At 34.9% G+C, this 17,164-nt stretch overlaps 1 protein-coding gene and 1 pseudogene across 2 annotated transcripts in view; both read right to left on the bottom strand.

The window, feature by feature from the left end:
* Fut8 (fucosyltransferase 8) overlaps positions 1-17,164 on the bottom strand; it is a 213,684-nt gene that overhangs the window by 44,005 nt on the left and 152,515 nt on the right. For both annotated transcript variants that reach the window (XM_051196043.1, XM_051196042.1), the window contains exon 8: positions 11,325-11,562. In XM_051196043.1, coding sequence (XP_051052000.1) covers positions 11,325-11,562 — 238 coding nt within the window. The remainder of the gene's footprint in view (positions 1-11,324; positions 11,563-17,164) is intronic.
* On the bottom strand, positions 5,826-5,971 carry LOC127230803 (uncharacterized; annotated as a pseudogene).

Raw genomic sequence — 17,164 nt, 5'->3', positions numbered from 1 at the left:
GTTCCCTTCTACTTATTCTATCTGCAGAAACTGAACTACAGAAAGGATGAATGACAGATGCAAAAGCAATGGTCTGTAGAAAGACTTAACAGTCTTTCTGTGTCTTTTACTTGTGAACCTTAATATAAGATAATAATTTATTAACTTAAGTCGAACTAAGAAAGCATAACTTGATAACAACATACTATATAGTAGTAAATATAAAACCTACCATCTTTAAAATGATAATTTGCTCTCAGTGGCAGATAAGTCTATCGAAACACAGCTCTGTGAAACCATTTCTTTGTCTAGTATGTTTGAGAAATGACATGACTAGATAAAGGTTGCAGCTGGATTTTAGTAACAACTCAAATAGGCTACATTCAAATATTCCTAGAATAATTCTTTTCATTCATTTCTTTAAGCATCTCAGCATGCCCTTAAGACCAGGGGAACTTCATTTCAACAACACAGAACAGCAACACATTCTTTAAAAAAATGCCAAGGCAAATGTATTACTTTACGGATGTTTTTATATGGATCTGTGTCTACTAATGTTTTTATACCACAACACATATAATTTGGCTACTAAAACGGTTCAGGGATAAGTGCTGATAAATAGTTATGGGCAAATTATAATCACTATAGTAAAACATATTTGTCTTTTGTGAAACACAACTGAAAATGCTATCAAATATACATTTGAATATACAATCAATGCTAAACAAAATATCTGCCCCAATATAAAACACAGAAACAAAAATTACAATTTATCACTAATTCATATTCTTTCCAAGCTAAGAAAGAGTGTTCAAAGAATAGATTTCACTTAAGAAACATTTAATTTAAAATATATATCCCCAGGAGAACAGGGAAGAGTGATCTGCTCACATACACATTAATTAGTTCAATGATTATATATTAATATTAATGATATTCAGAAAATGAAATAGCTTATAGCTATTACCAGGTTTTTAAAAATGTTATAAGCATAGACTCTCATAGAATAGATGCCAGTCTGCATAAACTACAAGATTAGATAATCTTTATGCCCTGTCTACTTTTATTTTTGATATTTGGACTATTTTCCAGTCAACACAGGATAATTTGTCCTTTTATTGCCTTGAGTATAAAATAATACTTCAAAATACAAACATTTAATTAACTGTTAACTGTTACATTCTAAACTCATAAGAGGATGATATCTAGTAATGTAACTGGTTTATGTGTGTACTAGGGACCTTGCATACAGGCATCCACTCTACCACAAACCTATGCCTCCATCTATTTCTAATGTAATATAATACTCAACCTATGTGCTAATTTTAGAAAGCACACATTTTTGAGTTTACATTCATTATACCTCAGGCAATGCTTATAGCTAGGGCTGTAGTATAAAAATGTCAATCCTGTATTATTTCCTCAATTTAGTTAAAAACAGAAGCAAATACAAAAAAACCATATTAACTTGACTACTTTTGGCAATATCTTTCAGAAGCAAGGTTGTAATGTTTGGCACAATTACTGCCCATGAATTACACAAAATTACAATATAAATGGCAATTAAGAATGAATACAAAATTCAAGGATTATTTAATTAGAGCACCATAATTTTCACACATGTACACCTAAAAGTACTTGCATTCAGACTGGCGCAATAGTGGCACAAACATTAAAGGAGTAGCCAATCACTTTTTAAAAATTGAATTTAAGGCCCATTCCATGAGATGGAAAGAAACCAAATGTGACATTACTCTAGTGGCCTAAAATCTTGGACTAGATAAGTCATGAACCTAGGGGAGTACCTACTATTATTATTCTACTAAAGAAATATAACATAGCAATAAAATGACATATTGATATATGCTAATGACATATTGCTATACCCACAGATCAGTGCATTTGCTCAACTCTTATCAGAGAGGCTTCTTCTTGAAATTAACAGAGACTCACAACTGAACAATGTCAGAGAGTGACAGTCTTTGGTGCTTAGTCCCTACATGGGATGTCTTTGTCAAACCCCTCTCAAGGCTCAGGCATCTATTTAGAAGAAGAAGAAGTGGTAATATTATGATGAGCCAGAGGTAGTGGGTAACTCTCAGGAAACAACACCTTCTAAACAAAATAGGACTGAAACACAAGAACTCAGAGACCATGACAGCACAGCTAAATCCCACACAGGTTCAAACCAAAGTCCCACCCAATCCCAGAAGCTATTTGAAATTCATACCTTCTGGGAAAGGGAAAATCATTTTTATTCAATGGAGTGCCACTGGGTATATCAAACACATTCCAGGGTAGGCTCTATGCCCAGGAGCAGTTGGCCGACACAAAATGGATTCCATTTTATGTGTGTATGCTTTTGTTTTGTTATTAAATATTTTTTTAAATCTTACTGATTTTTTTTTTTTAGTGTAAGATAGAACACATGTAGTTGGTTGATAGGTAGGAAGAGGGGAAATAATATGATCAAAATATATTGTATGAAAACAATTTTAAATAAAAATTACTTAAATTCAAGTATTTTCTATCATATTTTTTGGTTTTATTTGAAAAATGCAATATAATTAGCTATCAAAACTGGGTTTTCAGTCACATCTGACTAAAGGCTAAACTGAGAAGCAGATGGTTTAAATCTCTCTTCTGTGTAATTCAGCAAATTAGAGGCTGAAGAAAAAATAATTCCAAGTTCTGATATTTTGGAACCCTCTCTAAGCAAGATGTGACAGGCACCTGGCCATTTTATCATTGTCTGTCAAGTACTCCAAGTGAGTAGGATTCCATCTCTAACATTTCTCCGTTTTTAACAACCCTGTAAAAGCCATTTAAACATACCATTTCTGACTTTCCTAGCTAGAATGGGTATATCTTCCCCCAACCCTTAGAGTCTTGCATATGATTTTACAACACCACAGACCACATTTGGTTTATGAGGTAGACTTTTTAAATGTTTGAGTTCACTTGCTGTTTAGACTGGGAGTTTTCTCAGTATAGGAAGTTCAATCATTAACTGTTTGGGACATGCAGAAACATTTGATGCCTATAGGCTATGTATGTCTGTGTTGCTGCTGTTATAGCAGGCTGAGACTTCTGAAAATGATCACATGCTGACTTTTGGTTCATTAAAGATCACATTTAAAGGTGAACTGGCTTCTGTATCTTAGTAGCAGCAGCACCTCTGGCAAGTCACTAATTTACATGAAATGTGAGCAGTACAGGTTATGGTGGTTATCAGTGGGAGAGAGTATGCAGATTTCTTGGCAGTCTTGCTAGTGAGGCTCATGAGATTTAGTTACTGCTGTAGAAACCTCCACAGTCCATCAGGTGAGCAGCATCTAAGCATTCATCAAGTATTACAGAATTGGAGATGCCCACATTATTTGGGGATGGTGTTTGCTAGACTGCCCAAGCAGGCCTTAAATTCTTCTCCTTCAGCCTCTCAAATACTCAGCTGGAAGGAAAAGCCAGGGTGCTTAACAGGTTAGGTGAAGATAAGGGAAAATCAAATGACCTTAGATGCAATGTCTGTCTGGTGTCTCATAAAACCAACTACCTCTGAGCCTCCCTGAAGGATGTCTAATCTGTGCCCCACATTGCATATGCACCCAAAAGGAGCCAGCCATCAATCTGTTCTCCAGGTGATCTCTCTCCTGTAGGAAGCCCAGTCTGGTTGTAAGGGTGACCCTGACTTTACATCATGATTGATAAAGTAAATGTTCTACTGTTTGGACTGGTATTGAATCCTCCCTAAACGTTGAGTTTACCAGTGAAGACATCTAGAACTGAAATTTGATGGAAAGTTTTAAACTATAAATTAAATTATTTCATTTCCTCCTTTCCTTCCCCCAAGGTCCATCTATGTTGCCCCGGCAAGCTAAGAACATGTGATTCTAGGTCCTTCTGCCCAGCTCACCCCAGCGCCACTCTGAGTTTCTGTTATAAAATTGTTTTTCTTTTTTTATGCTGGGATGGGCCCAAGGGCAATGTATATGAGGCACTGAGCTACAGATCTGGGCCCAAATTAAATTTCTTTAGTGAAGGTTATCTATTTTTGCTTTTTTTTTTTTTTTTTTTTTTTTTTTTTTGAGCAAGCTTTGATAATGTTCGTTAAGCCAGATACTGTGAATCACATCTGTTAGCACTGAATAATTTGTGGTCATATAAATGCTCATGAACTTTGTTGCTGGGTGCATTAAAGTTATTTAGAAACAAATATTAAATAAATTGAAGACTTTCAAAGAGACTCACATAACTGAATTTTATAAGAAAAATACCTTATTTAATTAATAAAAAACTTCCAGATTAATATTTTTAGCTTATTTGTAGCTTTGCTGGAAATATTAGAAATAAGAATCTTAAAATAGGATTTTAATATTAGGACTATTTAAAGCAATAGATATGTGAATACAAAATCCCATAATGAATTAAAGTTCATCATAAAATACCATGCAATTAGTTCTAGTGGAATGTTATTGTAAATAAGGGAATATTTTGAAATATTTTCAGAGATTCTCATGCATATTACTTTATTTGATCCTTACCAGATTTAGAAGCAATTTAAAGGGTTAGGGTTGTAGCTTTGTGGTAGAGTGCTTTCCTAATGTGTGTAGTTCCTAGAGTGAGAGGGGGGAGGGAAAAGGCAGGGAAGGATAGAGAGGGAGCAGAAAGGTAAAACAAGCTTGTTTCTAAGGAATACACTTGTAGGTAGACTAGTGAGATAAGGAGTACAATAGTGTTTTGAGAAATAAGTGTAGGTAGAGGGGCTAATTTATTATACTCTTAATGTTTCTGGATATTGACCTGACATGGACGACTTAAACAATATATCCCTATTTGTTTTTGGCAATTATTTTAATGGAAGTATGGAAAATGGAATGGATTCTAAAAGTAAGAGACACTGAAGTAATTGTTCTATAGGATTAGGTATATGTTGACAAATTAATGAAATGTGCAACACTTACTATGACCTAGCAGTAGTACTACTAGACAGATGTACTTTACACTGAACCCTGACTCATACAGACATATGTACTAGACATATGTACTTTACACTGGACCCTGACTCATACAGAGGCTCACAAGGTCTTTTACCTATTCTATTCTGCCATAGCAGTGTGAAAATAGCCATAGGCAGTCTTAACAAATAATGGACAATGTGCTGCAAAAAAAAAAAAAAAAAAAAAAAAAAATCTTATTTTAAAAGACAAGCAGGGGGCTTTGCTTGGTTTGTCAACCTAATTTTTAGAGCAAAAAATTTTATATGTAACATAGTGTCATAATAAAGATCTGTGACTTTATCATATGGTAGCCCCACTAAAGTGAAAATATGGGTAATAAAATATATTTTATATGATGTGAACAAGTTTAAGAAGCACTAGCTTAGGAAAACCAACATATTAATTACATATGCACAAGGAGTTATTCCTGAAGATAACTACTAATCACTGTTTATAATAGCAAAGGCTTGAGGTGTAAATGTCCATCACAGAGGCAATACACAAGCTAACATTTATACAACAAAATACAATAGTAGGAGGAACTAAACTCCACTTTTTAATTCATTAGTAACAGTTGACTCTAAGATTCACGGTAGGCTATAAAACAGTAAAATTTCTGAGATAAAAATAGCATGTTACTTTAAAAATGTACATATCAGGTTGTTAATTCAATCTACTTCTTAATTGCTGGACATTTCCAAGAGATTTAGATGGAACATACTCTAGAGTAGTAGAGAATGACCCTCATGTGAATCGAGGGAATCTAAAGGGCCAAAGCTTTTTTTCTTTGGAGATAAGTAAGGAGAATGCTTATCTTCATTTTCACTGTTCTTCTCTTATAATTTTCCTCGTCTCCCCACTACCACAAATTATGCAGTCAAGTTCCCCACATATGGGAAAATCACAGGGCTCAGCACATCCAGAGTGGAATGGATGAGCCTTGCCCTGGGAAAACCCCTTTTGTAATCATGGTGTCTCCTTTGCCAGATAAGTATATAATTTCCTCTTTTTATTTCCATTTTTAAAAAATCCATCATATAGTTCTGAATTTTGTTAATGATGTTTACTAATCCTTTTCAAAAGAAGCCTTGCTGAAATCCTAACATTTGATTATGCAATAATTGTTATTTTGTTCCTAAAAAACTAAAGTGGTAATCACAGCACAAGAGTAATTGAGAATGTATGAAGAATTGCCAAATATGTTTCCATGGTAAATCGCTATAACAACTTAGTGAAATACAGAAGAAGGAAGGTAAGGTACTACCAATCTTAAGCTACAATTGCTGTGAAGAGACAACAGGATCAAGGAAACCAATAAATAAAAACAATTAATTGGGGACTTGCTTACAGTTTTAGAGCATTAGCACACAATCATGATGGCAGGAAGCATATGGCAGGCAGGCACAGACTGGGCCAGCAGTGGACTTTTGAACCCTCAAAGCACACCCCCAGTGATACACCTTCAACAAGCCCTAGCTTCTAATCCTTTCCAAACAGTTCTACCAAACACGAAGATCATTTTCATTCAAAATACACACTACCCAAAGTCACATAACTAATTTTTGACTTAAAAATCAATGGCATAGATTTGTCCTTGTAGATATAACTTTCCTCATTCTGCAAAGACTTTGGTCTATGCTTCCAGTGTAGTCCCTTATTTCTTAAGCCAGAAAGTTACTCTGATGACTCTTAGAATTTTGTATTTCTCTTTGGACATTGAATATGTCATATCTGTTAAAGTATTTACAGATACCTGTCTTAAAAAGTCAATGGCAAATTCCTGAAGAACAGGGACTAGGTTTTGTTCTTTTTACATATCCTATAGCACCTACAAACATTAACGGGTAACCACTAGACTTCCTTGTTTATGACATTAATAAATGTTTCTAACACTACAAACATAAATATGTCATTATTGACACCTATATAGCATTTTTGGCAATTGTATTTTAAAACGAAGCATACCAAAATTTTGAACAGTAAATGATAATACTTTTATTGTTTTGAGAAAAATCAATTCAACTCCTAGTGTTGCTATCTGCAATTTCTACAGAAACTACAAACTTTATTGTATTTAAATATTCTGAGGTTAAATTTTAATTAAATTACAAGAAACATCTCTTTAGGAGGAAGTGGAAGACTCATCTCTAATTCTTTCCAATATCCAATGTATTTACACAGCTACACTTGAATGTTTAAAACATGACTTGGTTTGTAATAACTTAATTAACAGCACATATTTAAGGAACACATACAAAAGATGTTAAGTCTTTATAAAACACATATATTTTTGAGAAAATTATCCAGGCAGTTCACAGGAAGATAGTACACCTGGATTCGATTAGCTAAAGCAGCCTTGGGTAGGTTCTAAATAAACTCGAAGAGATTTTTCAGAAACCCTTCACTAATGAAACTGCTTTCAGGCTACAGTGACTTTGATGCTAATTATGTAGTCCTTAAGTCACTCCTCTCTTTATCCCCGGACTCATTCTGCTGAAACTTTCAGGGCAAAAATACTGCTAAGAAGATTCATTCTTAACAATAGACTTTTCATTAAAGAAAAAAAAGCACTACAATTTTGCAAGAGGTCCACACAACTTGAAGAAGACTATTTTGGAGTTTGGAAGGAGGTGTGTGTGTGGGAGGGGTTATTTTATTTCATTAGAAATGTTCTGGTGGGTTTGGAGAGATGGCTCAGGGGTTAACAGCACTTACTGTTCTTATAGAGTACCCATATTTAGCTTTCAGCACTGACATAATGGCTCACAACCATCCCAGCTCCAGTTCCAGGGTGATCTAATGTCCTCTTCTGACTTCTGTAAACATCAGGCATGCACATGGTACACATATACAAAATCTCATACGAAAATAAAAATAAAAATAAATAAATCTAAAGTGCTCTGGTCAAACACCTTGACAAACAACTCAGGAAGATACACATCCTGACGCCACATTTTGGGCCTTCAAGAGAAAATAAACAGTTAAAAATCTCAGGTGTTTCCTACCTGGCCACCTCCTACTCACTCATATTTTAGGTCTAAGCATAAAACCAGTTCTTCCTAAAGGACCCATTTGTAGCTTTGTGTTATAGAGTAGTATAGCATATTTCACTACTTCATTCAGTCACCTGCCTTTGCCCACGACACAGGAGAGACTGTGTCTGTCTTCTTCACACAAACACTACTCTAGCATGGATGCCAGCTATAAAGCAGTACTTTTATTTTGAGAGTGTCTCCATATAAACCACAAGGATAAAAATATCTTTGTTCAAAACCCTTTTGAAATGAGGCATAGAAAAAACATAACCATACGGTTTATATGAACAAATACAGAAAATGACCATTTATGTACACGTGTACTTAAACTGCTAGTATAATTACAAGCTATGATTCTAATTTATTAAACTATTATTAATTAAACAAAACTATTAATTTATTAAATTAATATCTCATTTCAATTTATTTTGGCAATAGGAAAAAGATAATGATCCAAACTAGTTTAAATGATAATCCCAGTATTTTTTGTTAAAAAATATAAGAAAATTTTTAAAGGAAAAAAGAAATCCCAGAGAATGTTTAAATTATTGGAATGCTAATCAGTACATCATTTATTTAAGGGTATTTATGGTAACTTCAAAAAATTTGGAAAATAGTTACCATACATAGCCTAAAACAGATACTATAGCTCAAGAACAAATAAGTAACTATTGAAAGATATTTCAAAACATTAAATTACAAGGCAAGATTCCTGAGATCCATGTGGAAGAATCTGAAAGTCTACTATATATTACTTTAGGAGCTATCTCATAGTAAGGAAAATAAATTGTCTTTATCCCCCACCGCTTTAGAACATACATGATGTGCGCAGGTGATAGAGGAGGGTTTGATGATTTCTAATTAGATGCATATCCTAGACTATCTAATCTCCCTTCACATACCAACATTACTTATTATGAAAGCTTGTGTGTGTGTGTGTGATGTACTTTTGTGGTATACGAATACATGTGTGAATGGGTGTGAGTACTCATGTGCAAGACGGCCAGAGGAAAATGTTGGGTGTCCTGCTCTAACATTTTCACCTTTATTGCTTTAAGGTACCATCTTTCATTGATCATGGGGCAAGGCTAGTGGCATCAGGTCCCAGGGATCCTCCTGTTGGTGCCATCTGACCTCCTGCACTATAGCACTAGGGTTACAGATGTGTACAGCCATGATCAGTTTTTTTTTTTTTTTTTAAATGTGGGTTCTAGAATTTGAACTGAGGTTCTCATGCTTACACAGCAAATGCTCTTACATGATAAACCATCTTCCCAGCCCAGGACAGGGTCTTTTGATTATAAATTAATGCCAGAGAAACAGAAGTTAACATACAAGGTAAGATGAAGCTTGAATTGATCAGATATGCACACTAATTCCTGCACTAGTGATGTATACAAATAGGAATCATTAAATTCTAGCCACAGGTACATCATGTAATATGTCTCTGAATAATAATTTCATAGATGTGGAGTCAAAAAATCCAAGATATTTTGTATAAATCACAACAACAGATATTTTTATAACTAAAGGATTAATAACAAGCAGCTTATTAGAATTTATGCTGTTTCCTCTACTTCCCTGAAATGTTTTAATTCCTCTAAAACACATACATAGCTTATATATCATTAATAATTTTTATAAACACTGTGTCACTATTTCTCTACATGAACTCTTTTACGCAGAACTCAAAGTATTTTAAAGAAATGATCCAACTAAATTTCATGACACTTGTATGTGAAGAGTTGTGTCAAACCCAAAAGATAATGGGAAATTATTCATTCAGCCAATAGTATAATTACCTTTATACCATTATATTACATCCAGTGCTGTAACTTGTGAGAAAGTGTTACTCAGTCCCAAGATAAATGATGCTAATTGAAACATCTCAACTTTAAATAAGTTTGATGTCTCAAAAAGATGTGAGTTCAGTGCACATTGTCCTTTTTTTTTTTTTAAAGGTAAGGTCTTACTATGCAATCCTGACTGGCCTGGAGTTTGGTATGTAGACTAAGCTGGCCTCAAAAACTCAGAAATCCATATCTCCACCTCATAAGTCCTGGAACTAAAGGCATGACCACTATGTCTGGCAATACTTAGCTTTGATGATAAATACCTGCCACAATACAGGCACCCTTATATTGATTTTTTTTTTTAAAAAGCAAATAATAGTAGTTTGCAATTACTTCAGCTTTTACATGAGGTTCCAAAGTAAATGCATCTCAATACATGACTTTATTTAGTGTTACAAACAATTCAATGAGGTAAGTTATTCTCTAACTTTACTGGTAAAGAAAACTATGTCTTGGGTTCCATAACTTAACCAAGATTACAAGATGGCTAAGCAAGGATTTTTAATAACTTAAAGTCTTGATTGTAGAAAAGGAGCACTGAACTATCACTAAGACCTTCTGTCTGCAATCTAGTCTTTTTTAACACCACTTAATTGATGAGAAGGGGAAATTTCTGTTCTCTTTAATTATTTTTTAATTACTTGGAAAAGCTGGAATAGACCATAATTCAACCTACCCATCACCAAATGATTCTCAAACCTTGGTCTCAAGATACAGAGATTTTTCTCAGAAATGAAAATTCTTGGGCCCTACTCTTGAAAGCATGCATAAGAATCCACCATTTTAACAAGGCTTCCAGGCATGCTAATGCTTGAAATTCTTGGGTTGATTTCATGCAATAATTATGAAAAATAAAATAAATTCAATAGCGTCATCTTAAAAGTAAGTTACATCATCCTTATTAAAATAATTATTCAATTGTACTCCTTGAAAAAAAAAAAAAAGTGAGCTGGGCAGTGTTGTTGCACGCCTTTAATCCCAGCACTAGGGAGCCAGAGCCAGGCAGATCTCTGTGAATTCGAGACGAGCCTGGTCTACAAGAGCTAGTTCCAGGACAGCCCCCAAAACTACAGAGGAAACCCTGTCTTGAAAAACCAAAAGAGAAAAAAAAAAATAAATGAATTCACAAAATCAAGATAAAAATAAATATCAAAGTGAAATAAATTATTAAATAATTTTTATTTATTTGTTTTATATATAGATTTGTGCCACGTAGGCCAGACTCTCCTTGAACTCACAATCCTCCCAAATCAGATTCCCAAGCACTGGAATTATAGGTATGTGCTACTACACATGGGTATACAATACTTTAAAAATAAAATACTGTTCTATATTTTATTTGCATAATGTATAGCATTTATGAATCAAGAGAAAAAGTGATTACAGACTATGAAACTGTCCCTAGAAAATCTGCTAATATGACCTCACCAGAGATCTGTCATGGTGCAAATGCTCCTTACCTGACCAGTGTCCAGTGGAGAGGCCAGACCTGTCTGTGCACGTCTCACTTACAGGTCTAAACACAGTCTCCCATCCTCCAGTAGCATAGCGCCAATTCTGAGATTCCAAGATGAGTGTTCGCTGGGTGCCATAAGCAATCATGAAGCAGTAAACCACATGATGGAGTTGACATCCATAGCCACAGCCTTTGTTGATGTTACACACCAGCTTTCTGGCTTTGCTGCAGTCCTTGGGATTCTGCGAGAAAAACAAAGAAGATAAAGATAGAAGGAGTTAACTTCTCATTTTGGTCACAGATATTGAAAAATCACAGAATAAGTCAGAGCTGGTTCAACATATTTCTTATTTAAATAAAGAATGAAGCCTTATGGATAGTATCCAATAAAAAACTTCAATAAAAATTTGATGTGCATATTTAGGGAGATGGCAGAGAAAAAGAATTACTTTGAAAAATTACTAAATAAATGTGAAATTAAGCAGTTAAATTAAAAAAGTTTCTAACTTTTCTATATCTCAGACCATGCAAATAAGAACAACCCTGAATTCAAAGTTTCAAATGCTGAGATCATGATGAAGGAGTGGTTTCTGTCACTAGTAGCACCTCAGCACTTTTAACTGGTATATTCTTTGACAAAATTCAAAGCTGCTTAAAGGAAAAGCTCTAGTTTATTGTCATTCCCAGAGTTCTGAATGCTACAAACAAAACTACACTTCCATCAAGAAACAAGGGGTACAGAGGAGCTGGTGTGACTACTAAGGGAGGGCACTTTTCACTAAGCCTGATGACAAGACTCACATGGCAGAAGAGAAGTGAATCCATCGCATGCACAAACACCTGTGCACATACACAAACGCCTATGCGAGCACACGCATGCATGCGCACGCATGCACATATGCCTGCGTGCACACATACACATACGCCTGCGTGCACACATGCACACACACATGCACGCACACACAGGGGAATAAAGTGGGTTTGCTGAGACACTGCAATGTGAAGTGGACTGCTCAGCATGTGCCCTAGCATACAAGGATCCTGGGAAAGACACTTTCAAAGTGGTTTGGAGCATTATTACTGACTCAGCAATTTCTTAAGAGAGTAGATAAACATTATTGGCCAAACTTTTTTTATGACTCATTAAAAATATAGAACCTGAATAACTCTAAAGATCATATGAATAAAAAGTAAATGTTGCCCATATATGTTTTGATAACTCTGTGAGGCATTTCAAATGTAGTGACTATTACAAAGATAGTACACAATGTTCCTGGATACCGCACCACACTCTGTTTCTTCTATCACTACATTTTAGAAAAGTTTTTTTTTTTTTTTTTTGATCTTAAAGAGCAAATGCAAGAGAACAAGATTAAGCAATCATAAAGCCTTTAATGTAACCTCTAGGACTTATAATTAAAAATTAATTGCCATCTACATCAAACAAAATCTGTGTGCTAGGTTTACTGGAAGAAATGCATTAATTTTCTTCATGTACAGAAAGAAAAACATTTATTATGCTTGATTCTGAAGAGATGGATCTACATGTTAAAGATCTCAATGGAGGACTAAAAGGCAGAGAATAACAAGAGAAACTGGGTGACTGGAATGACAGCTGTGAGGAAAATAAATGAAAGCCACAGCACAACTTTTGGTTTTGCCAAAATGCTAATATTTAAAAGTATGGAAAATTCAAGGATGTTGTTTATAAAATATCCACAAAATACAGATGGAAGGGGGAAAAAAGAAGAAAAGGTATTTGTGTTTATAGCACAAGATTAGGTTCACCAGAATAAAGATCTAGAAAAATCAAGTGGGTATTTCTCAGATAACAAAGAGGGATTAATTCTTCTGAAAACAAGTGACAAATCTGAGACTGACAAAGATTTACTGGGATGGAAAAGAATTTTACAGGCACACTCTAATCTAAACTGCCTTTATCATCCACTGTTGTCAGAATAACAAGTGTTGTTATTTATAGATTTATAGACAGCTACAAAAGGGGAAAAATTCATAGTTCTGTAACCTTCAAATATCAATCACCACTGATCCTGGCTTTCTACTATCTGGCTTGTTAAGTATGTATTACTAAAAGACAGAGACAGGCCTTGTTACTGAAGAAGCTTTGCTCCAATCATGCTAACACTTTATCACGGTGGTTCCATCTGATGATAAAATCTGTTCTGCAATTGCATTTGGTGTACTTATAGCATCTCTTCTTCATAAATCTCTACCAGTTATATAAGAGCACAGGTTGCTTTGCACTGTGATTCTTATCAAGCACTCCTTTCCTTTTATAGAAGTTCCTTTACCTGCTACAACTCATACAGAAGACTGTGGTGTATTCCAGCAGGAGTAAGCTCACTAGAAAATATTTTATGTGAGAATATAAGATGAGGGAATACATGATGAAAATGTCTCAGTAAGTCCCAAAGGAAAAAAGTCTCCTTCACTTCAACATCCTTCTGTCTTCAGTGTCACAAACTACCCAATCAAAGCTTAGACATTCAGATAGTAAGCTTTTAATATATGCAATGAACCTTGGACGGGGTATCTAGCAGATAAGAAAACATACACAGACTTAGTAATAGACAATTTGAATATCTTGATATTGTGGTAAATCAAGAATAAAGAAATAGAAAGATAAAAACTCATTTTCAGCTGGACTGAAAGGATTCTGAATAAAATTGCAGTTATTAATATGTTAAGCCTTTAAAGATATGGCTTATTATACTTATGAGATGCAAAAGTAAATGGAAAGGAAGTTTTTCTTTTAAAAACAAGTTACAAATCAGATTGACAGGAATTTATCCTTATTTTATTATTCAATGGTATAGGATTACTATAAAAACAAAGTTAAAATATGAGTTATAAATCATGGCATTTTCATACACTCACATGCATGTGTGTATATGAATACACACAAACATCATTGCATTTTGCTCAATTGCTTGTATGCGTGCATGCGTGTGAGTGTGCAACGTATTGGGGGAGTGAACCTAGGATCTCTTGAAAGGTAGGAAAGCACTTTATTACTTACATTCTCAGTCTTCATTTTACTTTTCATCTGTTTTGTTAGTAGTTTGTAGTTTTGTTTTTCTTGGGGTTTTGCCATTGCTTGGGGTTTTTGTTGTTTTATTTGTTTTGAAGACAGAATCTCACTATGTAGCCCTGGTTGGCTTGGAATTTACTATGTAGAGCAGGAAATCTTCAAACCTGTGGCATCCTCCTGACATCGCCTCCTATTTACATTTATTTCGAGACAAAACCTCACTAAATTGCTTAGGCTGGTCTTTCTGGCAGACCTGATGCTTCGGCTTCCCAAATAGCTGGGATTCTGGGATTCCAGGCCTTTATCAACAAGACTGACTGTATGTGGTTTTCTTAAAGTAAGATTCATCAATAGACATGTAAGCTTCAGTTCTTTACACTGAAGATAATTGTCCAAATTTTAGAATGACAAGATTAAGGCAAATATAAGTTCCAGACAATTACCCTAATGAAAGAGTTTTGGAAGAAGGAGCTTTAGAGATATGTTTTGTTCCAGTGAAGGCTTTGCTATGAATTCAAATGCATGATTTTGCTTCAATTTGGTAATTTAAAATGAGACAAAATAATCTCCAATCTGAACCTCTCCTTGTCAATCCAGCTTTTTTTACAGAGATAATAAAAGAGGACAAATGAGGTAGTATACACTCAAAATTAATTCAAATATGTTCTTACTTATTCATATAATCTGAGGGACACTATTTGACTCTGTATAAATGCAATTTGGAGATGCTGGGGCTGAGGCCAGGCCCCTGTGTATGTCAGGCATGTTCTTTATCACTTAGCTACATTTCAACTAAATCACTGATGTCTGTGCCTTAAGATTCCTTACATATATAACATACATAAATACATACCTGCTCATTGAAGTACAAATACCACTCATAATAAAATTTCTCACTCTTTAAACAACTGCTCTAAAATACTATGAAAAACGGCCAAATGAGCAACGAATAAAAAAAAACTGCTGTCAATATAAATGGGATATAACACATGTCTTAAAGAGGAAACACTCAGTAACCATTACCTCAACTAAATTTGTTTAAAAGATAAAGGGGATGTTAACATTCACAAAACTAAATTCATAGGTGGCAAAGACTATAAATTATGAATTTTGGTTTTTCAATCTACCTTCCTCAAGATGTCTTTAATACAGGAGGTGGCAAGAAACAAAGGCTCAGAGCACCTAGCTTGCTACTCTTATAGGCTACTAATTAAGAATCAGAATCCCAGGGGAACATTTCACCTCCCTCTTAAGAACATTCCTTTCATGGGAAGTCGTTAAGTCACAGATAGCTCCTCTTTCTGATGAAGAAACCTTGGTAAAAAAGAAACCAGGTAAGTTAAATTTTATTGTGCTCTTTGTATTCTCTAATCACAAGAAAAAAGTTTTTTTTTTTTAATTTGCTTGATTAAAAAGATTTGCAGTATCTAGCTTTGTGTTGGTAATGAAGAAAAGATTCATTGATAGAGTGGTAAAAGCACTTCATTGTATTGGAAACAATCTGATTTCATTTCTCTAAAATTATTTTCAAAACCAATGCAGAAAAGGTAATGAAGCAACTAAGAGAACTGTTGGTAATTACGATGAAGACTCTGGGCACAGTTAATAACCATGAAAGTGAAAGTTAAAAAGCATTCTCATTTTTAAAAGCCACGGCTGGGAACTACTGGCTGCAGACATATTAAACAAGAGTATTTCCCTAGCAGAGTTAAGATTTTCCAGAGGTGTCCTTTCCACCCTTTCAGCAAAGAGCAATTTGTTGCAAGCAGTAAGTGCACTGCAATAGCTCAGGCCCAAGCAGGCTACCAAGTGCTTCAAGAAATCAATTTCTCTGTGGGTATTCTGTAAAATTTAAGTGTGGAAACTTAATGGAGAAAAGATATCAAGATACATAGTTCACAGATGAGTAGACTGCCACACTGCAGCATAGGTAGGCAGTTGCTGTTCAGTAAAAAAGAGAAGAGCTTACTTTATTAAGTAAAGCACCAGTTGGCTTATTTGAAAAATATTTTTAAAGATTTTGGCTCTAAATATCTCTATCAAATATTTTAAATCAATTTCCTAAAAAAAAAAAAAAAGTTAAATTCTACAAATCTAATGGAAAGGAAAAAAGAAAAAAGAAAGAAAGAAAGATTTCTTCTACTGTGGACCCAAGAGAGAGTTCTACCATCTCCAGGTATTCTAGGTGGCCACGACAAAAGCACTGCCTCTGACTCTGAGGCCTGTATGCCAGGACGGCCTTATTTTCTACTACCATAAGGGGCACAAGAAAAGGCATGGCGTTAGTGAGACAAATCCAGCCTGGTATCCCATTCCAGCATATGATACAAACAAAGCTCCTTCCAAAAACAGAAGAATGTTCTATCATCTTCTACTGATGTTTTATAGAAATGCACAGGCTGACTCTTTAAGCACCTTAACGTCTCTCTTTAAGTTTGTAACCTGATTCTGAGCTGAAGTGTTAAAGATAAATTAGCATTCATAGAAATTAAGATAGAACTACAGGAATGTCCTCCATCTTTTAACTTACGGTGCCACAAGAATGATGTGGCAGGAACTGAGGTGCTGGGGAGGTGTGGGGAGAGAAGAAGAGAAAGAGTGGAGGGGGCAGAGGAGTGACGACAAGCACAAGGAAACTGACTGACATTTTGTTCCTGTGCAAAGACTGCTGCAATTGCATTCTCTCTCCCCCCTCCCTCGTGTGTTTAGATGTATGCATGTTTCTCTGTGTTGGTATATATACAGGCCAAAAGGAAACACAGTCTCTCATTGGCCTGGAGCTCATCAAGGGA

This window comes from Phodopus roborovskii, unplaced genomic scaffold, assembly GCF_943737965.1.
Source record: "Phodopus roborovskii unplaced genomic scaffold, PHOROB, whole genome shotgun sequence".
Classification (NCBI taxonomy): Eukaryota; Metazoa; Chordata; class Mammalia; order Rodentia; family Cricetidae; genus Phodopus; species Phodopus roborovskii.
Note: the sequence above shows the minus strand (reverse complement) of the source record. Positions and strands in the feature narration are given on the sequence as shown.